The 22,887-nt window shown below is 43.4% G+C and overlaps 1 protein-coding gene across 7 annotated transcripts in view; it reads right to left on the bottom strand.

Moving 5' to 3' along the window:
- ptprua (protein tyrosine phosphatase receptor type Ua) overlaps positions 1–22,887 on the bottom strand; it is a 164,703-nt gene that overhangs the window by 57,166 nt on the left and 84,650 nt on the right. For all 7 annotated transcript variants that reach the window (XM_084032201.1, XM_084032203.1, XM_084032204.1 and 4 more), the window contains exons 4-7: positions 18,339–18,420; positions 11,475–11,590; positions 7,597–7,768; positions 6,322–6,615 (exon numbers count right to left, since the gene is read on the bottom strand). In XM_084032201.1, the coding sequence (XP_083888327.1) occupies positions 6,322–6,615; positions 7,597–7,768; positions 11,475–11,590; positions 18,339–18,420 (664 nt within the window). The remainder of the gene's footprint in view (positions 1–6,321; positions 6,616–7,596; positions 7,769–11,474; positions 11,591–18,338; positions 18,421–22,887) is intronic.

A 22,887-nucleotide genomic window follows, 5' to 3' on the forward strand; every position in this document is an offset into this window, starting at 1 on the left:
AAGCTAGTAAGTGGACTTGTAGTTGAGACAGTTTTGCCACAGAAAGGTCAAGAATCCACCGTTTATCCTGTTAAAGAGAGTGTGTGTGTGTGTGTGTGTGGGGGGGGGGGGAGTCGATCCCAGCTGACATTTGGGGTGAAGGCCACTGCTGACATATAGAGACAACGGCTCACATACACACCTGCTCCGGGCAACTCAGTCATCAATTAACCAATTATCCTGCATGTCTTTGGACTGTGGGAACCGCTACCGCGCGAGGGAAACAGCCCCCAAGGTCAAGAATGAACTTCCAAACTGAAATCATTAAACTCAGCTACATTATAAACACAAGATGATCATTAGCATCTGCTGCTGATGGAAGAACGGCTAACGAGAGAATGGCAAGTGAACTGAAACAGTGAAGTCACAGGTAGTAAAACAAAAACAAATAACTGAAAAAATGCTCAAACAGTAAGGGGAACTGCAGACTGGTGCAGTGTCTGCATTTATGCAAGTAGTGCACTGCCCATCAGTGTACAGTCCAGCGTTCACAGATGGTCATGAGTTCACCTCCCCATCACCCTGAGGGTGAGGATGTGCACACATAAGGTCAGTTTGAATGGAGCCCGTTGAGGTGGTTCAGACTTCTAATCAGGCTTCCTCTTCCATGCGTCCTTGTGGAGGTGTTCTGGGAAGGTCCAATGGGAGGAGACCCACAGGCAGACCCGGAGAACGCTGGAGGGGAGACTACATTCACCAATCCAACCTGAAACCATCTTATGACCTCTCAAGAGGATGTGTCCGGGTAATGTGAACCAAAGGGAAACGGATGGATGTAAAACCAGGATCAGCTCATTTCTGTTGTGGCACAGCTTTGCGATTTATATTGACGAGAGTATTTGAACCTTCAAATCTTACCTACAGCTTAAAAGGGACATACTGATGAGGAGAAGGATACAGCAACAGTTGCAGCAGTCTTTACAAACCTAAACTACGAGGTTACAGAGAGGTGAATCAATGGAGAAGAAAAGGTATAAAACCACGCAAAGAGGACGCATACAACTCACATTCCACATTTTCATCTCTCCTAACATGAATGAGGTTCAGGAGGAGAGCAGTACGCAGCCTTTGCAAAGAATCATTCATGAAGCTTAATTACCGCTGTGGAAGTGGACGCCAGTGTCCCCGGTCATGCAAAGCACGCAGAGGGTGATTTATCTTCTGTAGCCTGGATTTGCAAGTGTACTGCTGAGAGGGCGATGCCTTCAGCGTGGCGCAGACTGGCATTGGGCATTGCAGAGCTGCAGACTGCTGTTGGGGGAGGGGGGGGAGAGATACAGCCCTGCTGCTGCACTAAACCTAGATCCAGATGCTACTGTGTGAACGAAGCAATGTCACCGAGGAGACATCCGTTCTGAGGGGACAGAGGGGAGACGGAGATGTCCTCAAGAGTCCATGCTGATGTGGAAGACGCTTTCCCAAAAGGGTGAAACAGAGTTTGTGTCTTTACAGCGTTACAAGCCTAAACCTCCCCGGAGGAGTATCAATCAATCATAAAGTTAACATGGAAAAATGGGGAGGAAAAACTGGCTTGATGTCAGATTGTTTTTTTCTTATAAAAAAAAAATATATATCAGCAGTCTAATCCTGCTATAACCAGGTCTGCCACCGGGGACCCACCGACTAAATGTTCGCTTTCTGCTCAAGACACATTACTCATCGTTACAGAAGCACGGTGGCGATCTCCGTCCCGTCCTCTCCACCCGCCGGTCCTCCACCAGTCCTTACCCCAAACTGACATTCATTAGCCTAATCAGAGGGATTAGCCAGAGGCAGAGGGAGTGAGGGGGTGGAGGGAAGGGAGACCAGACACGAGATGAGCGAGGGAAGAGGGGGAAAAGGATAAATGAGAGAGAGAGAGAGTCCCTATGGGTCTGCACATTTCATCTCATGCTCCTCATCTTGAACAGCTGCCTCAGTGCGCTGCCACTGAGGCCTGTCCCTCCTGCCAGGAGCTACGTAGGAATTATGATGGACTATCAGTGCACACCCTGGTACTTACCACCGGAGCCACATGGGCTTTGGACTCCTGACATGCATATTCCCAATGAGTTTCTGCAGGTATCAATTTCTTGAAATTTAACCTCTAAATCATCTCGATGTTCCGCAGCTTCGTGGCAGTTTTAATATACTTAACAAATCATCCTGTGATGGTTTTTCAAATGTAGGGGTTAACACCGCGGCCTCACAGGACGAAGGTGCCGGGTTCGAACCCGCTGGCAGGAGTGCATAATTATTGGCTTTAAATTACCTGTAGGGGCGAATGTGATACGAATGGTTTTCTGTCATTAAGGGCACACTCGCACTGCTCCAACCCAAACGGGCCTTGGTTCTTCGGTACGGAACGGAGCGCTCACACTGGCCAAACGATCTGGACTTTAGGCTCCATCGTGCCTGGGCGTGGTACGGTTGGTGTAGCGTGAGTGCGCCCTAAGCGACAGCGCTGCGACGGCCTGACAATGTTTTCTTCCTACATGTTCCCCTATATGACAGCACGTTAACAGATGGTGTGATTAAGAAGTCATGCAGTGACATCCTGTCAAAACATCATCAACTAAGATCCTCACACCTTCGCGTGACTTCACACTACACGTTTTTCACTGACTTTTGTTTCCTGTGGGTTTTAATTAAGTCATGCTTATAAACAAATGGGAAATCTGAAGCGATATTTGAGCACAACGTGAACACGTCAGGAGATGTAAAGAAGTGTTTACGGTATAACATTAGAAAATATAATACATCAGAGTTGACCATCATTTTAGGCCCAAAAGACTTGAAACTGTGAATAAGCGTTTGAAAGCTTTCCAAAGATCTTAAAGATTTTTGAAGAAGATACGTGTCTTCAGTAGGGGTGGTTGGCCAATATGGGTCGACTTGGAGGGCCGTGTCCTGAGCGGTTGGTCAAACCATGTTCTAATACTCTCAAATAAGTTAACATGTAGGAAGAAGTTTGTCCCAATCCAAATAGGAGAGGTCAGAGAGGGATGGATTTCTGACAGAATGCCCTGCCGCACCAAAGGCAGGAACGTTTGAAGGGTAAGAAAAAAAAACCGCAACAGAGCACATCATTCGTTAAGCATCTGAACCGGGCCCCCGTGTGGCCGGCCACCCTCGGCGATGGCCCCATGGGATTGCAATCCTCTGCACCAGTAAGTATGAAATGTCACACTCAAAGACTGCCCACAAAATGGGAGTCACTGTGCTAAAAGAAATGCCTCTCTGTGGCACATTAGGAAGACACGGGGGGCTCTGCTGTCTGCTGCCGCCGTCCCCCCCGGGGGGACAACGCTTCACATGTGAGCAATGGGAGTAGACAGTAGGTGGGCGAGACGAAGAGGCTGACGCGAGCGGATCAAAGAGTGTGGCAGGTGACAGGGGTGTCACACTACTTGACGGAGCGGCGGGGTGTCTTTTGTTTCACTCGGATGAGCAAGCGCTGCGACTAAAACACATGGGAGAGGCGGCAAGAGGAGCCGGTCCTCTTCCAAACAAGCTCTCTGGCAAAACTTTCTTCCACCGCCGGTTCCAGACCAGTCATCGCTTCACATGCTCATCTTCACACATTATCTTTTTCGCTCTTTCCCGACGACTCCCACGATCGCTTGTCTCGCATGCAAATGACTGCAGATGACAACACGCGCACCTTTTGTTCTCGGTGGCTGCAGGCAAAACTACAAGTTGTTAAGTGATGCGTCAAAACAGTTTGACGCGGCTCCCAGATGCGGCTCAGAACTCGGGTGCTGCTCTGAGCATCGGAGGGGGAGCAGACTGTGAAACAGTGTTTGCTGCGGGAGCAACCAGATGGGCTCCTGTTTGCTGTGTGGTGGTGTGACTTTGAGTCCTCGGTGTGCGCCACACTACGCTGGTGCGACTCATCAAAAGTTGTTGTTGGGTGAAGGCGGGGTACACCTGGGCAGGTAACCAGTCTATCACAGGGCCGACATGTAGAGACAGACAGGTAACCAGTCTATCACAGGGCTGACATGTAGAGACAGACAGGTAACCAGTATATCACAGGGCTGACATGTAGAGACAGACAGGTAACCAGTCTATCACAGGGCTGACATGTAGAGACAGACAGGTAACCAGTCTATCACAGGGCTGACATGTAGAGACAGACAGGTAACCAGTCTATCACAGGGTGACATGTAGAGACAGACAGGTAACCAGTCTATCACAGGGCTGACATGTAGAGACAGACAGGTAACCAGTCTATCACAGGGCTGACATGTAGAGACAGACAGGTAACCAGTCTATCACAGGGCTGACATGTAGAGACAGACAGGTAACCAGTCTATCACAGGGCTGACATGTAGAGACAGACAGGTAACCAATCTATCACAGGGCTGACATGTAGAGACAGACAGGTAACCAGTCTATCACAGGGCTGACATGTAGAGACAGACAGGTAACCAGTCTATCACAGGGCTGACATGTAGAGACAGACAGGTAACCAGTCTATCACAGGGCTGACATGTAGAGACAGACAGGTAACCAGTCTATCACAGGGCTGACATGTAGAGACAGACAGGTCACCAGTCCATCACAGGGCTGACATGTAGAGACAGACAGGTAACCAGTCTATCACAGGGCCGACATGTAGAGACAGACAGGTAACCAGTCTATCACAGGGCTGACATGTTGAGACAGACAGGTAACCAGTCTATCACAGGGCTGACATGTAGAGACAGACAGGTAACCAGTCTATCACAGGGTGACATGTAGAGACAGACAGGTAACCAGTCTATCACAGGGCTGACATGTAGAGACAGACAGGTAACCAGTCTATCACAGGGCTGACATGTAGAGACAGACAGGTAACCAGTCTATCACAGGGCTGACATGTAGAGACAGACAGGTAACCAGTCTATCACAGGGCTGACATGTAGAGACAGACAGGTAACCAATCTATCACAGGGCTGACATGTAGAGACAGACAGGTAACCAGTCTATCACAGGGCTGACATGTAGAGACAGACAGGTAACCAGTCTATCACAGGGCTGACATGTAGAGACAGACAGGTAACCAGTCTATCACAGGGCTGACATGTAGAGACAGACAGGTAACCAGTCTATCACAGGGCTGACATGTAGAGACAGACAGGTCACCAGTCCATCACAGGGCTGACATGTAGAGACAGACAGGTAACCAGTCTATCACAGGGCTGACATGTAGAGACAGACAGGTCACCAGTCCATCACAGGGCTGACATGTAGAGACAGACAGGTAACCAGTCTATCACAGGGCCGACATGTAGAGACAGACAGGTAACCAGTCTATCACAGGGCTGACATGTTGAGACAGACAGGTAACCAGTCTATCACAGGGCTGACATGTAGAGACAGACAGGTAACCAGTCTATCACAGGGCTGACATGTAGAGACAGACAGGTAACCAGTCTATCACAGGGCTGACATGTAGAGACAGACAGGTAACCAGTCTATCACAGGGCTCTAAAACTGTAATTACAGCCGTCCCGACAGACGGTGTGGAAGTGTGGCGTCCATCCTCCGGTTCTCTGTTTAAAAAACTCTGTTCGCTCTGTCGGCACTGTTGCTGTTGTTTGCACTGTTAGCTGAGAACAGCCAGCTCAGCTGTTGCCATATTAAGAGCCGTGTGTGGACACTAGATGCTCTGAATCGGAATCTAGCACATTTATTCAAACTTGTACTTTCTATTAATCATTATTAATTGTTGCCTGATTTTCATTTGTTTCATTGCCACTACATCTTAGCTTGGCTTGGAAAAGTTGAGCTACTTTGAAACGCCAAATTTACATGTGGAAAACAAATGTTGCCCAACTTGCATTCCACACAGCTTCCCTGCCAGCCAGCAAATGTATTCACGGTGGAACATGCAGAAAGCTAATAAGAATGGATTTTCTCACAATTGTTATATTTATTTTGTTTTATTTCTACTTTATAAAGTGAGTTCTGGCACTACAGTTCCCAATAGGCTTTGTGTCAACACATGCTGTAATGATCTGCCATGAGTAGTTTCCATTTCCACACTTCTGCACAGAACGCATTATGTTGTTATTATTATTATTATTATTATGACGGTGCATATGCATATGTATTTTTATTGTATTTCTTTTTTCTGAAAATTGTTTTATTTGTATTTTTTACCTTGACTAATGTTCTTTGATTGCAGTACTTGCCTATTGGTTATTGTTGACTGTTTACTGAGTATTTTTTATAAATATTGTGCGCACTGAAGACCAAGACACATTCCTATTATGTGAAACCTGTTCTGATTCTGATTCTGAATAGTTGACTCACCTGCACACTTGGTCCTGCTGGTCAGAGGGGGTCCAGGTGCCCCCGTGCCCCCCTCCCCGGGCCGGGTGAGCAGGACACTGATGCGGTACTCCGTGTCCGGCTCCAGATGCCAAATCTTATAGGTGAGTGAGCCCACGCCGTGAGTCTCCGTCCACGTGGACTGGCTGGCCCGGTACTGGATCTCCCGCCGAATGACTGGCCCGTCCCCCACGATGGAGTTGGTGTTGAGCTGGATGATCAGATATGTGGGGCCCGCCCGCAGGAGCTGAGGGGGGGCGATCGGTGTCGGGGGCACTGCAATAAAGAGCGTCCTGTCACTGTGCCGCTGAATAAAGTTTACAGGCTTGTTTTAAGTGATATTAGTATAAAGATACCGCCCTCATAAACACGGATGAAAGACAGTCAAACATGGGCAATCTCTCAGAAAAGCGCCAAGTCACGCCAGCAAAGTTGAATTCAATTATTTATTACATTGATATTTTTCTTGTCTTTTATGTTTTACAGTTTCAATAACATTATTTCTGCTCTGATAGAGCATTGAGTCATAAACATATTTTAATCACATCAAGTCTAGAGAGATAAAGAGAGAGAGAGAGAGAGGGAGAGAGACTACTGAATGCTGTAAATTCTTAATTTTCATTCTAATGATGTAGAATAAGAGCTTATTTGCATGAATAATTGCATAAGTAATGCCCTCTATGCACATAAAAGAAAAAAAACTTAGCAACCCAGCGAACATCAAATTAATTGATCACATGATGTAGTATGCGAGCGTTGGGAGGGTTGACTGATACATTACACAGCGACTACGGGGAGCAGTTTAGTCTTTTTTGTCCAAACATGCTTGTTAGCGTTTGGTTTTGAGAATGAGACGATCGATATCAGTCTGACGTCGGTCTGTGTGTCACTGGGACATCAGATTAGTATCGATCGTCTCGTCTGACGATACATACAGCTCTCAAACACTGAACAATAACCTTTATCCCAGTGGTATCCTTTGGTTGTAAGTAATAAGTGTATTTAATTTCCCAAAATGTTCAACTATTACAATAGCTGTGCCTCCCCTCATTGGGCAACATTATGCGATTACTTTCTCCAGTAATGATTGCGAGGGATTACAATATAAAATTTGGGTTATTACATTACGGTCGCTGATTCCATTAACTGTTTGTTGCTTTGGCATTTCGGAGGGTCGGGTACTCGGATGGAGGGCAGACATAGAGTCTAATCTGTGGAAACAAGAGGATTATTATGAAGTTCCCAAATCTGGCTCACCTCTGACGATGAGCTCTCCGAAGTTGGAGACGGCGGCGCCCCTGGTGGACAGGGTGATGCAGCGGTAGAGGTCCTGCTCCCCGCGCTGCGCCTCCACGTGGAAGGACGCCATCAGCCGCTTGTGGCTCAACCGAGACAGCGAGGACGTGTCCAGCACCATGCTGCTCCTCCGCTGAAAGCAACAAGCGGAGACAAAGCGGACGTGAGCCCCCCACACATGTTTACCTCGGGTCTATTCAAGTGATTTAAAATGGGCGGGCGAGGCAGAGAGGCGGACGACAGAGACAAAGGACGGTTGGAATTAGCTACATGAGAGGGCAGGGTAATGAATGCGTGATAAATGTCACCGGCAACAATAGTGTTTTCGCTCGCGAGGCTGGTGACACGGGCCTCCCGGGTCGCTTGTTCCCGGCACATGGGGGGGGGGCTCCAGCTGACAGCTCCTCAACTCACGCCAGGCTAATGTGTCACCGCTTCAGGCTCACGATGAGCTCTTCCCGGTGCGAGCATATACATATGAATACATATATACATATATATGAAAGCTCTCTCACACAGAATAAGCAGATAATTATGTAAACTGTCGCGTGGTCTCGCTTCTTCCAAGTAAATGGGTTTGACCGTGTGTTTGAATCGGTTTAGGAGAATAGGTGGGGAATGAATTGCTGAAAGGAAATGCCAAATTAGATGTACAGCGGTTAGGTAGCGCTGCCTGAAGCTATAGATTATAACACATTTTTACTTTAGCATCAATAGAATCTGCAGTTTCTGTTATTGAAGCCCAGAGGAGTGTATTTTTCTTTTATATTTGCTGCTTTTTTGTTGTTGGTTTTGAAGTGACTGTTCAGAGCGCAGCATCCACATGTTGGATTTTTCACATCAGTCACCTAAAAAAAGCTGCATCCAACATTAAAGTCCACCTGCAGGCCTCTAAATCAAATGAACGCTTCCATTAGCCAAGTCTGCTGCCGTTCGCCGTCTGGCAGTGAGCCCCGCATCACATCGTGCCGGCGCTAGAAGTAATTCGGGCATCGCCGGTGATGAAAGATGTGAGTTGGAGACACAGACTCTGGGTCAGAGGACAGTGTGAGAAATGTGATGCTAATTGATTAAGAAACATTCTGCTAACAATTTGTTTTTGACTACTTAAACAGGAGGAGGAGTGGAGACGAGCAGCGCCCCACTGGTCCTCTCGACCTCCACGGCGACGAGGTGATCAAAGAGGAAGCCGCAATTAGCAGACTCGGCGTTGATGATCAAACGGGAACAACTAATGGAGGAACAGGCAGCGGTAATGGATTGTGAGATATCCCTGTTTTTCTGCTGTTACCAGATTTTTTTTTTCTTTTTCCCTCTTAATGAGGAAAGTGAGGAGGAGCTGAAGAGGGTTGTTGACTCACGAAGTGAAGTTCACTGTCAGATTACAAAAGACAAGCTCCGCATCGTTTGTTTGCATTTCCTCGCGTAGCATCCGTCAACAAAGTTGCAAACTCTGAAACTGATAACAAAAAAATGACAACAAAAAAAAACGTCTCTTTCACATGCCGATGATCTTCAAAGGCTTCGATTCGGAGACGAGAGAAGGGGTGTGTGTGAAAACACAAGGGATGGATCACCAAGTGTGTTGAGATCTCATTTGCAAAGCGCCGCCTCCTCCTCGCCGCCGCCACCGTCTTTTCAAAAGCACTTAGATGTGCAGGCTTCAAGGCCAGAGGAGAAGAGTGGAGGCATTCAGGGATGGATTTTTGAAGACTAATATTAGCTCAAATTCAAACTAGGAAAATTGAAGCTATCTTCAGTTTGTGCGTGAGAGAAATGACTTCAGGGGCTTTAGTAAACTAAATGCCACCGCAATCAAAAAGCCACAAAAAGCAGAGGCGCAAACTCATTCCCCTGCAACAACACAGCCATTAAAAGACGAGCTCACACAAACTCTGAGGCATTATTTAAGATTAGCAAATGACAGTATTATCACTGTTATTGTGCTGACAGTTAAGATAGCGGCCCACGTTTCCTTTAACAACTGCTCGTCGGTTCATTTCGAGGTCGGATGAGGTGACTCTGGCTCTTTGTCATCAGACTATTCAATTCAGTTTGATATTCATAGAGATTTAGTGATGTCCTTTCCATTAAATTGGGGAGGACAGAGTTTTTAAAAAGAATAGCAAAAATTAACGAAGCAGAGATTTCCTGACTTGCATGACCTTACATGGATCTGGTTTCACCATGGTTTACTAAAACCATTTACTAATGAGGCTGCAGCCTCCAAACAGCTTGTGATGTAGACTTTCCATTAAAAAAAAGTTGTTGTGCCAAGATATCTCAGATATGTCTTTTCAATAAATATTTCAGATGTGTGGCAAAACCCCCTCGACTCCCGTCTAGACAGGTTTTAATCCAAATGTAGCACAACATTTAATCAAATTAAAAAAAAAAAATCTGCAAGAGAAAATTAATGCATGGCTCAGTCTATTGCTGATCACTGAGCTTAACAGTTTGTGGGGCTAATTCTCCAGTCGGGTGTCATGTATGTCATAATGCACTCACTATATCATGATTACATCATCATTACATACCTCAGTGACCCCCATTTCGTGCTGCACTCATTTGTTTAATGATGTGTTTTGACACTCATCAACTCCAGCAATCAAAATTTAACATATACAATTTTGTATAAAAAATGCCAATGCACAATTAAATTAATGACATAAACTCCACTGTTAGCAGCTTGGACTTCATTTCTATCCCAACGCACGGCGCTCTGGGTGGCAATCAAGTTTCTCCTGAGACTTCTTGAGATTGGTCAATCAGTCAGAGCTGCTGATTAACGGTTTCTTACACCTTGATGAATTTTTCAAAAGGTTGGCGCATGAAAATAAGCTTTCCATCTAGGTTCGACAATGATTCCGTATGTCTACCACGTTGACTTCTGACCTCTCGACCCCTCAAGACGAGCGGCAACCAACAGACTCCACAAAGCTACATTTCTCATTCTGAGGTGGACGAGCTCAGATTCAACCTCCGCGAAGGCCCAAGTGTCATTGAGCGGAACTTGACAGGCTGCAATGGTCAAGGTAAGGACTTAAACTCACTTTCAGAAACTAGGGCTGTGATATCCGATATCACTCACTCCTTTTGTTTTTACCTTTCACAATAAATACATGTACGTTCCACTGTTTACCAGTGAAGCAGCGAGAAGTGTCCGAAAGTGTTTTTTCATTTTGCAGATGATCTCACTATAAAGTCTCCTACTAGAACTCCCTGGGTAGTGAGTAGTAAGTAGTGAATGATTTCAGACACAACCCTGGTCATGATAACAGGCTCATTCCCGTAAAAGATTATCACAGCAGGCGCTCACTCAATGATTTCTAATTTTCCAAAAGCAGTGCAGAAAAGAAAAACTTACTATTTTAATTACTGCAGAGACCTTTTTGGCTTTGGCCTGAATTATAATGTGTCTCTGCTTCGCCAAAGAGGAGGGCAGCTCAATGTTTTTCAGACTTTATGGCTGGTGGAAAATGTTGAGCACAGGAATATTCTCTAAACTGGTTTATGTAAACAGCATTCTCAATAAGACTTTAATGGGAGCGTGACCATGCAGCCTCGTATGTAAATGTACTGTAAGCTGTTCTGGATAAGACTACACATCTTTCTCTTTATCCTTGTGTTGCTTCCTCCTTACTGTCTCCAGTCCCGCTCTATTATCCAGGTGCCGAGGTGTTGGTTCGACTGTTCGAGCAAAGATAATAACACACACACACACACACACACACACACACACACACACACACACACACACACACACACACACACACACACACACACACACGCACACACACACACACACACACACACACACACAGATATGTCGTTCTCACCTCCAGGAGGAAGGGCTCCGTCTCAGACACTTTGCCCGTGGCGACACACTGGAATGAGGCATTCTGCCCAGCGTTCACCTCCACGTCACCCAGCCGAGAGAAATGAGGCACCTTGTCTGTGGAAGGAGGACACAAGCAGACACGCAGGCAGTGAGGAAAGTGGCACATCTGGAGCCGAGCATCTCCGTCGAAATATATTAAAAAGCACAGATGCGAAGTGTAATTTATTGAGAGCCTGTAAAATGACGACAGACTCAAGCCGGGATGCAACCACCGCAAGCCACTGAGTCCGAACATGGAGCATATATCCACGCCCAAAAGTACCCTTCTAAAAATTTAATGGGCTTACTTTATCAATTTTAAAATATCAACTAAATCTCTTTTGCAAACCAAGTTGAATTGTCTTACCCCCATTAGCATCCGTTTCCATTTGTATTAAGAAAATGAAGGAAGAAAAAGAAGAAAAAGCTGCATATGAGACTAAATAGCTTATCAAGACAAACGTTTTTGAAGATTACATCTGACCAACCACACGCACGCACGCACGCACGCACACACACACACACACGCACACGCACGCACACGCACACACACACACACACACACACACACACACACACACACACACACACACACACACACACACACACACGCACTTAGTTTCCGACAATGAAACATTGTTTTCCTGCAGCATCAAATGCTGTTTTCATTTATTAGAATCCTTCTAAATCTAGAGTCTGAATTTCATAATCAAATCAAGAACACCAGCATGTCCTTATTCTGTGTGTCTACGGCTGCTGAAGGACACTGCTGGTTGTCACTCAAAAACAAATGTCAATCAAATATTAAACAAAAGGAAGGACCCATTTTTTTTTTTTACCAAATGATGAAGTGAACACGCAGATAAACGATATGCTGTGATGATCGTTTGAAATGCATGTGTTTCTCAAATGACAAGACACCCTGCAGTTAATCACGGCAGCATTCACAAACAGCATTACATTTGTTCCTCTAATGTAACAACATATGGTCGCCCGCAGAGTCGTGATACATCCACAGCGCCGCCATTAAATATAGTGCCCCATAATCTCAGCTCATGACTCAAGGCATCATGCAGAGTTTTCTTAACCACATTTGAAATTTACATGTTTGTTTTCCCCTCACAAAAACACACAGTTTGCCTTACGTCTAAACAGTTGATTGCATTTCCTTCCTCATAAAACATTTACAAAATAGGCACAAATATTTGAATATGCTTTTTTTTTTCTGTATGTCCTGCTTCCTCCATGTTTGCTAGCTAGCAGTCTTCTAGCTGCGTTACCGCCCCCAACTGCCAATCAGTGGAATAGCATAGACATAGACACAGCTTGTACCACCGATGCTAACCCATGCTAGCAGAACATGAATCACAAACAAAACGGGGACCAGCTCATCAAAACGTTTGCCCCGTGGGGTCTCGAATTGAGTGGTCCAAAACTCCGCAGTGCAACCTTAATGGGACCTAGTTAATAGAAAATTGTCCTCCGGATGCTTTCAAAATCATACATACAGCAAATACATTATATTTGATCTGTTGTCTTTGACTGCAATTATCTGCCCGTCAGTTCCACTGATAGTGATTTTTGGATCCCCTGCTACTCTGTTGGCAGATGATTCACTTTCAGCTCTGTTCTGCTCAATAAGCTAGCAACAGAGCAAAAACATGCTATATATACACAGTATGTGTGTCTATCGTATATAATCTGGCATCATGATTTGAGTTACTGCAATGCAGACAAAAACAATTGCATCGCCTCTGAATGGCAGGAACAGGAGTGATAATAACTGGAGAGCTTTTTCTTTTATTCAGCTCCCCATGAAGTCCTCAAAAATGTCTGTAAGCGAGTGTGATGTGAAGTTACAAGAAAATCTATTTTTAAAAAGTAGCTCATATGGAGAACAACAGAGGTTTAAAAAAATAATAAGCAGACATTTTGACTTTGCAAAGTAAGAAAAGCTTAATTGGTGATGTTAACATCAAGGATGAGTTAGTCTCCCATGACAGTGTGACAGTGAGCAAGCATTCACAAAACCAGGACCCTGGAACTGAAAGGGCTAAATGGATTTCAGCTTATTATATTCACATGTGCTTTTCCTACTGTAACAGTGTCAAAATGTCCTAGCAATCCATTAAAAATGGTATAAAGCATCAGGTGTTTGCTATAGCAAATCACTGCCCCGTTCTCATTACTGTGCAACTTTATTTTGAAGTGGCACTTTGCAATTTCACTAATGCCTCGCTTGGCCATACGTCAAGCTCCAAAATTCATTTCATTAGGCCGAACTAAAAAAAGTATTGTGGTCTTCGCAGTATCTTTTATTAGCAATTCTGAGCATTTCTAACCCACATTTACATTAATTTAAAAGTTGGCACATAGTATCATCATCAAATACACCCAACTGACTATATGCAAAGTGGTTCTCTCACTCTTTACTCATGAGACAAAAGTTTAGGAGGACACAACTTTGGAGGAGTTTATAATGCTTTTCGACCACAGCCGACAGTAATTATAATTTGTGCTAATATGTAACATAACTAAACCAAACTTTAAAAATTGTTTCTCAACACATACCGTTGTATTTTTGGAATGTCTGAACTTGCATTACCCGGCTATACAATACTAAAACGCCCCATCAACTGTATTTTAACCATTTATCAACATAACTGCACAGTTACTGCAGACATTACAGCAGGGCTCTCAAGTCATTTCAACCTGTTCACACTCACACGCCACATCTAGTATTTCTCACGCAGACAAATTACCGGGATAATTAAAAAAACGTTCTTTTACGAAAATAGTTCACCGAAATGTGTTTCTGAAAACATTTTATGCGAAAAAATAAGCTATGCAGTTACTGAAGCTGTCTTTATTTTAGATCCACAACGGTCAGTTTAAACGATTGTCGAGAGCTTGCGGGAGGCGGTGCCCGTCGCTCAAAACTCGCCGCGACACAAAGGCATTGCACGGCTTCTTACATAGACAATGAATGGGAAGCGTGGAAATAACGCTGCCTGTCGACACGTACCTTCAGCCAAAATCTCACGCTGAACTAAAACTTGAGAGCCCTGTATTACCGTTGTAAACAAAAGGTTATGATTTAGGTTATTGTTCTACAGTTGATGTTTTAGGGTTAAAATAAAATGCTAACATGTAAACGTTACTAGCTAACTAAATCATTTCATACTAATGTCAGCAGACAACAACCGACGTTTTGCTATAAAGAAGCAGAAGCTGCACACTTTGTCTACATAATAATGTGAACACGTTTGTTTGTACCGGCCAGAAAACCAAAGGCAGTTAGCATTAGCTCTGTTGGGGCCACTGCTGCTAGCTGGGCCTGCTGTGATTGATTTAGATATTTACTGTAAACTCAGTTAACTCTGTAGAAGCTCAGTGTTTTTCTCTATCTTTAGTAGCTAAATAGCAGTACATTTAAGTTAGTTTAACTCCTAGTTCATGTTATGGTGTATTTGTGTTGCTATTGTGCAGCTTCTGCCTTTAATAAGCAGCAATTTTAAACCTGACTCCACTGACTTATGTTCCTCCTTAAACCTAGACTAAATAGGGACCCAACAAGCTTTATGATAACTATCAAATAGTGGATAGCTCGCTTACATTAACTGTATCCCCCTCAAACACGCAGAAGAAAGTAAGGGTAAGTAATAGGTCTGTTCTGCGGAAATATTGATAATCATCCATATTATTATATTGAATAATATCTGCGATATCTGTTATAGCCATGGGCTTTATGAATTATACAAGTGCATCTAACTTTGCCCAATGTTTTCATATTGATGCTTACTCTCTTCTTCTAAAATAACTCAACACCACACACACGCAGATTGAGGATAAAACAGATCCTCTAATGTGACAGATGGGAAGTTACAGTGGCGACAGCTCTGTTTTACTATCCATTATAGTGAAGGACCATTTGCTACCATTTCATCACTGAACCCGAATCTCCTGAACAGTTTAAATATGTCCACCTTGTAAATAAAGTCATAAAAAAAAAAAAAAAAAAAAAACTGTTAAAGGGAAATGCAATTTTCTGGTTGTTTATTACAACATGATACAAAAATAATGAGGGAATTCGAACCTCCATCATATTAGAGACAAACCACAATGACTGGAACTCTAAATATGATGTAGTATGAGCTGGGCAAACAGTTTCTAGTGGGCAAACATTTGATGGAGGAAATTACATTCTGATGGAGAGGCTGGCACTATCCACACAACACCCACTTTCATCCTTGGATTCACAGTAACCAACAGCAACATCTGGCTGAGAATGGGACCATCGAAATTGCATCTTGCATTTTTACCTATTTTCTCTTCCCTCTCTGCGGTCCTTTTCACGCTCTAACCGACCAATAAGCTTTGTGAGAGGGCTCTGAAAACAAAAGCAAATTATACACCCCCTTAGTCGTTGGCTGTTGGGCCAGTCGGAGTATTTTCTCTGGAGAAAACAAGCATAAACTTTCAAGTCATCTTTGCACACAGACCCAATTACAGGAGAAGTCATTTGAGGATGAGGCAGCTGCATTAATAGTTACTGAGAAATTGGAGTTTAAAAATCTCAAAGCCCAGCAGTGTGGATGTGTGACCTGTCTCGCCTTAATTAATACAGCTAAACATAAATGTAAGCAAGGTAATGCAAGTCTCAGATGCATTCCGACCGAGTTGTTGGTTTCTCTAAATTAGTAATGCTGCCTCTTATTCTCGATGCACACGAGACTCAAACGCGTGTTGAGAATAAAGTGATGGGCTCCGGAGGAAAACAGCACAAATGTCAAATGAATACAAACTGGATAGCAGTTGCCTACTTGAATCTTTCTTAGGTGTGGCATACTATTATTCTTGCTGCCTGTGGGGAAATGTACGCCTGCTTACTAATGTTCACTTACATATTTGTGCGACAGCGTGTTTTTTGAGGGTTGTTATGGGTGGCTGCCCCTGCAGCAACACCAGCTGGTACAAAAATACTGTGCATTCATGCCATTTCTGTACTCAACATTTTTGTTTATTTACATGCATTTAAAAGTGTACAATATACAAAGCGGTTCCTGGCAAGGACACCGTCCTCCTAATGTGAGCTAAAAGGCATGTGGCGGGTTCAAGAGCCACCATCTGCAACAAGGCTCGAACCAAACCGAGTCGCCCTGGCAAACGCTACCTACCCTATTCAAAATCACCATGGAAACACATCCTGCTCCATTGAGGATACGGTGAGAGGCCAAGTGGTAAATTTCAAGATGAGCTTAGGTAAAAAAATAAATATAAAAAAATAGGTTATTCCAGTTCATCCGTCGGTTTCCCAGTGAGGATTCAATGATTTATTACGTGTGGCCTGGCAGATTTTTCAGTAGAGCCAGAACAGGATATCTGAATTTCATGAGCTAATGAATACTCTACATTATCATTCATTAACATTTTCCCACATTTATGCGGCTCCAAAACAATATTACCATTCTCACAGAAGACCGGTGTGTATCTGAGGAGCAAGGTTTAACAGAAATTTCAAGAGCAACAATACCCATGCCAGTATCGTTGGAAATAAGCTGTAGATAAGTGATGTACGATGCATGTAGTTGTATGAGAGCAATTATTAAAGCTGCATGAATTTAGATTTTTTTTTTTTGTGGCCACATTGAGGCAACAGAACATGAAATACAGGCATGAACACTCTCCTTTGAGCTCTGTTTTGGTCTCTGCTGGGACTGCTGGATGCTCCACGATGTTCACCAGACCACACAAACCTTGCATGCCTGCATTTTGTTGCCGAGCAGGAAGCACACAGCCTGTTCATCAAAGCGTTCTTGCTGAAAACGGTTTCCTGCTGCAGCTGCACAGCTGATAAGGACAAAATTTGTGGGTCGTAAAAGCAAAAACAATTAACATGAAAAAAAAACAGAGTTGTCAAAATGAGCATCTTCTTTCCTATAATAACCTAGTGTGATAGTCATCTCATCTAGTGTTAATATAAACAAATACTGATTATTGCACCATTAATACATAAACTGAAGAAAATCTATGCTATGAAACACTTCAGATGTTACACGATTCAAGCTTTTCATTTCGTTGCTGCCTCTAAAGCTTAAAGTAACCACCATGATGCAATAAAACCCTCACAAAAAAGCAATTATCTCTATATGTGGGGAGTCTAATGAACACTTTGCATTATTTGATTGAGGATAATGGCGTTCCATCAACAACCAGTGTACAACTGACTAATTACAGAGTGATGCGTCAGGCTTCTTGCATTATATCGCCATAATTAAAAAAAATGAGAACTGTGATGTGTAAAACTGTCATTTAATTAAAAAAATCCAATAATGACGCATTTTCATTTGAATCATGTTATTTTCTGCAAGGCAGTGCAGAGGGGGGGGGTCGTGTTATAACGGTAAAACGGAACAGAATGTTACATTATCACCACCCATAAAGCTCAAACCCCTTGATTTCTCTATGACAACAAAAGAAAATGAAAAAAAGAAACCTCAGAGGATCAAAGTACTACCACTAACTGCCCTTTCCCCGGCCCGTAACATCACATTAGCTATAAAAGCATCCGGCTGGGAGCATTGTGATCAAAGGGAAAGGTCAGCCATTCTGCACAGACAAAAGGAGAAGCCCCCCGCTGTGTTATTGTGGCCGTGACACTCGGACAGGTAGCAGGTAGATTTGAATCCCCCCCCCATGAGCCAGATTGCCTCAGTCTTCTATCACCTCCGGAAAATGGCTCCCGAAGTTTCCTTCCGCCGTGCAGCCGGCCACAGCAAAAGGTCAACAGGTACGGTGTGTGCGGTGGGGAACGGGTACTTACAACAAGGGTAATTGAGCAGCACAATGTCGTCCAAGGCAATGTAGCCCTGTCGCTCCTCGGAAACGGTCGCTTCGAAGATGACCTGGGGAGAGAATGGATAAATTAAATGACTGCGGACCATTACATCGTGAGTGGCAGGTAGACTGACAAAGTAGGAAATTAGAAGGATGGGGTTCAAACGCCTGTCAAGAACAGACATGCACAGATTGTCCATTAACTCCAGCGAACATTTTCAAAGAAAGCTCCGTTGTACAACTTGATATTGCCATTAAAATGGTAATCTGGAAGGTGTCAGTTCTGGTCTGTTTTGTTTTGCGGTATTTGATACTAATAACTTCTATAATACGATGTCTTACTATAAGCCCCTAAAAATTGGAAGAAAAAAAGCCACTATTTTTTCATAAAAATACATGAGTCATACAGGAAAAACTATCACAGGAGGGGCAAAGATACCAATCTCTACAGCGTAATGGCCTCAACAGATCTGCATGCAAAGGCAGCCACATGGTAGTTTGTGGTTTGAGTTGTGTGTAGTGAGCGTGAGGATGTGTCAATGGGACTTGGATTGCTCTTTAGACTGCATGCTTAAACTCAAGGTAAATGGTAGACAACATTAATCTGATCCTGATCTTACTGCTTCTGTCTGCTTGTTTTTTCGTACTGAGTGTCATATTTGTGATTTAAAAAAAAAAAATGATTGAACGTATCCATTCCCACTGCCTTTGGTAGTTATAAGCATTCTAACCCAATGCATAAACATGTAGAAGTGTTTATTAAAAAATCTGTTTTCACACCAGGGAACTAAATGTATCAAAACTGTTGAACGATCGGCTTCTGAACATAGCACAGCATCTAAAAATAATTTCCTTCACACTAAATGCTATACAGGGGATTTTCAGCACAGAATAGTGTGTGTGATGGCAATGTTAAATCTTGGACTCTTCCTGCTGAGTTGCCACACAATGCATGATATTAGTTAGCAACTATTGCTTATCTGCTACTGGCCAAGATGACTTCAGGGATGATTTAAGTTCTACGTAGGATGCACTCTTACTAACACAGCCAAGGCATTTTCTATACCATTAGGTTGAGTGATCGGCTCATAACTCCAATTATAATCAATTTGCTTATCAAATAATCCAGAGAACAAGTGTGTTAAGAGCTCATTATTATCATTGTTGGTGCATTATTTGAACCTGCAGTGTTGGAATAAAATACATGCATGCTGCACTTTGAGCAAGGCAACTGCTCCCCAGGCTCTTTAAAGTAGCTGCCGTCTCTTCCACATATTAGAAAAGGTTAAATGCAGCGATTACGTTTCAGTCTCTGCTGCTGTGTGACAATAACAGTTGATTAACAGAAGCGACAGGATACCAGTCATTATCAATTGAACCCTAAAAGAAAAGACGATCAGCACCAGGGATGGGGCGATAAAGGATTTTATCGCGATAAAAACACACGTTAAATTGATCGTGGTGAATTTCTATTATCAGGATGATGGTCAATATCATCACGAGTGACTTTAAAAGGTGATCATGGTAGAAAAATGAATGAGCATAATTAAAAAAAATATATGGGATACAAAAATATATATTTTTGTATTATTATCTTTTATTTATGCAGGGAGACCATGATTTTTCAACATCTTATTTAACATTTGATTGTCTTAAAAAGATTTGCCTGAAAGCTAGACTCATAGGAGGGAAGAGCCACACTGCTACTTTAGAAACGTAGGTCAGAACTCCCTGTCGGACCACTTTCAAACAGCAAAAAAAAACTTCTTTTAGTTTAGTCTTCAAATAAGTCAAGCTTACCATATGGTGCAAAAAAAAAAAAAGATTAACAAATCCCTCTTCAGTCCCTTTTATCAATCCATACAGGAGCAGCAGGACTCCATACACTCTAAATATTCACTCTGTCATCTAGATGAGCCAGGAGCACGCGGAGCCTCAAAGTGAATCGGGAGGCCTCCCAGAGTGCAAGAAAGTCATTCTGGGTTTCCGAGCAGTAATTACAGTCAGTGGAGCTCAAATCATTCCCTCGACAAGACACTCTTCACTTATTACCACTGCAGCACGACAAAATCCCAACTTGAGGGTTGAGTGCTTTAAAGGTTGGTAAGATGAAAGTTTTAACTGCATACCACACCGTGTGTGTGTGTGTGTGTGTGTGGGTGGGTGTGTGTGTGTGGGTGGCAGCCACTGTTTCGCCCATTCTTAATACGTCTAGTTATCTATGCCAAAGCCCAGTGGAAGCCAGACTGTGACCGTGCACTCAGACGGGCAATAGATTGCAATGTTGACAATGCATCAGGCTTTAAGTGCCTAGGGCCAATCAATACCACAAAAGGCCCTGGCAGATGGATACAGACTAAGGCTTTCTTTCCACTAATTTATTTTTATTTTTCATTCCTATGTCGGGCCATTAGAGACGTCAGGCCGATTAACTCTTCAATTCATCACGCGTCAACGCACCACCACCACCACCACCGATTCACTCAGCTCGGCGCTTTGAGTCATCATTAAGCTCCTCCGCTTTTGCCCTCACTCAGAAAAGTGTGTTCGACTACGACTGTGCCAGGCGCCTGACAAACTTGGCATCCGAGCGTCGCGCAAACACTAGGCTTTATGCAAACGGCTACAGTGGAATCCCCTTCCACTTTGAACGCACGGAGCGGGGTGCTGGAAATGAGATTTGCAGATGGAGCGGGAGAAGGTGCGGTGGCTCGGAGAGCTCAATGCGGATAAAGGGAACGCGTGAAGACCCGTAAACACACTCGCATGAACACGTGTAACACATCTAACACAACAGACAACAACCAGAAACTGAAAGTGCTCTGTGGTTGTGTTGTATTTTTGGCATGTTCCTCTGTTTGGTGTCTGTATTAGCAGTGTATTTCTGTCTTGGGTCATATGTATTTGCAGTGTGTTCTGTTTTTGGTCGTGTTTTCTATATTTACAGCGTGTTTTGATATTTTGCAGTGTTTTTTGACTTTTGTCTCTTTGTGTTTTGTGATGTTGCAGTGTGTTGAGCTGTCAGGGCCACCAGGAGATATAACAAGACGTATGGAGAGAATAACAGTGCAGGTGAAGATAGGAGGGGTACACCTTGCATAGGAGGAGATGGAAAGCAGAGGGTGGAGGCTTAAGCCACACTGATATTGTTTGTCATGACGGTGCCTGATAGCATCTTTAATATTTGATAGCATAGTTTCACTCTTTTCCAATACTGCACGGAGAGAAATCTATTTCTGCAAAGAATGTAAGAGATGGATTTGTCCAATTGAGAATATCCAGTTGAAGGTGATGTCATGCTCCAGCCTTCTCTAAGCCTCTCTCGGGCTTTCCGTTGTCACAAACACGGGCAAGAAAAAGAAGTAACACTGCAAAGGCACAATCTGTGAAGTGTGAATCAAAGTTTGGTTTGCAGAAAGCAGCGGGGCGCCTCCTCCCGAAATGGAGCGTCGTGTCATCGCCAGACACGAGTCACAAATCCAAATCAGGAAGACGGAAGATGAGGAGTCACCAGTTAAGGAGAGAGAGATGCAGCTGGACGGCCGCATGTGATGCAAAAAGCATTTTTAATACGCACCTCCTGCAATGTCGTGTTGGGTTCTTGAAATCCAGTGTTGGAGAATTGATAGTGCAGAGCAACAAAATCCATAGTGCATTCCAGGAGGCGCCGCAGTGGCAGTAAAAGTGCTTCCACAAAACAAGATCTGAGCAGTAATTAATACTTTTAGCTGTACCTTTTCATTATAGCTTTGCAGAAATTATTTATGTGTGTGCATTAATGATGAAGCTCCCTATATGCACGCCATCAATCTTCACAAGGACTATGATTAAATTAACGACTTACATGCAATCATTTGAGGAACGTGGTGAACAAAAATTGCTCCATTGATTTCTCCAGTGAGAATGAGGCCAACGCCATTGATCTGTATTGACAATGTGGAAGTAAAACACTGAAATATATGACGCGCAATTACACCTTCCATCGACAGTAGTTCCACTGCACAGAACAGGTCATGTTAAAATCATGCTAATAATCATGTATACAACCCGTTTTGGTTCATTCAAGTGTGTAATTGTTGAAGTTGGTACTGCAGGGTTTCTACGACGAACTAACACACCGTTTTGTTTTGTTAGTTCCCACATTCGCACACAATGCAAGCAGCCCCTACATTGATTTTTTTTTTTTATCTAATTGAAAAAAATAAAACAATATAGGCTCAATCTCTAACTGGTTTTAAGATTTACACTGCTTTACGAGCAACTGAGAAGGCAGAGGAATAAACGTTTTGTAAAATAAAATAAAAGGTCAGCAATAATTTTCATTTAAATCAATTACTAAAAAAAAAAAAAAACGTTAAAAATAGTTTCAGGCCCCAAAGAACAAAGGTTCATACTTGAGTGCCCTTATATAATACTGTTTAATTACGTTCCAAGCATGGATCTGGATTTACACTGCAGAAAATAATGTGAATGTATTCATCTAGTTCTGTTACCATCACAACCGTGTGGTAAAAAAAGGTTTCAAGAACACAACA

The sequence above is a fragment of the Eutrigla gurnardus genome (genome assembly GCF_963514095.1).
Source record: "Eutrigla gurnardus genome assembly, chromosome: 17".
NCBI lineage: Eukaryota > Metazoa > Chordata > Actinopteri > Perciformes > Triglidae > Eutrigla > Eutrigla gurnardus.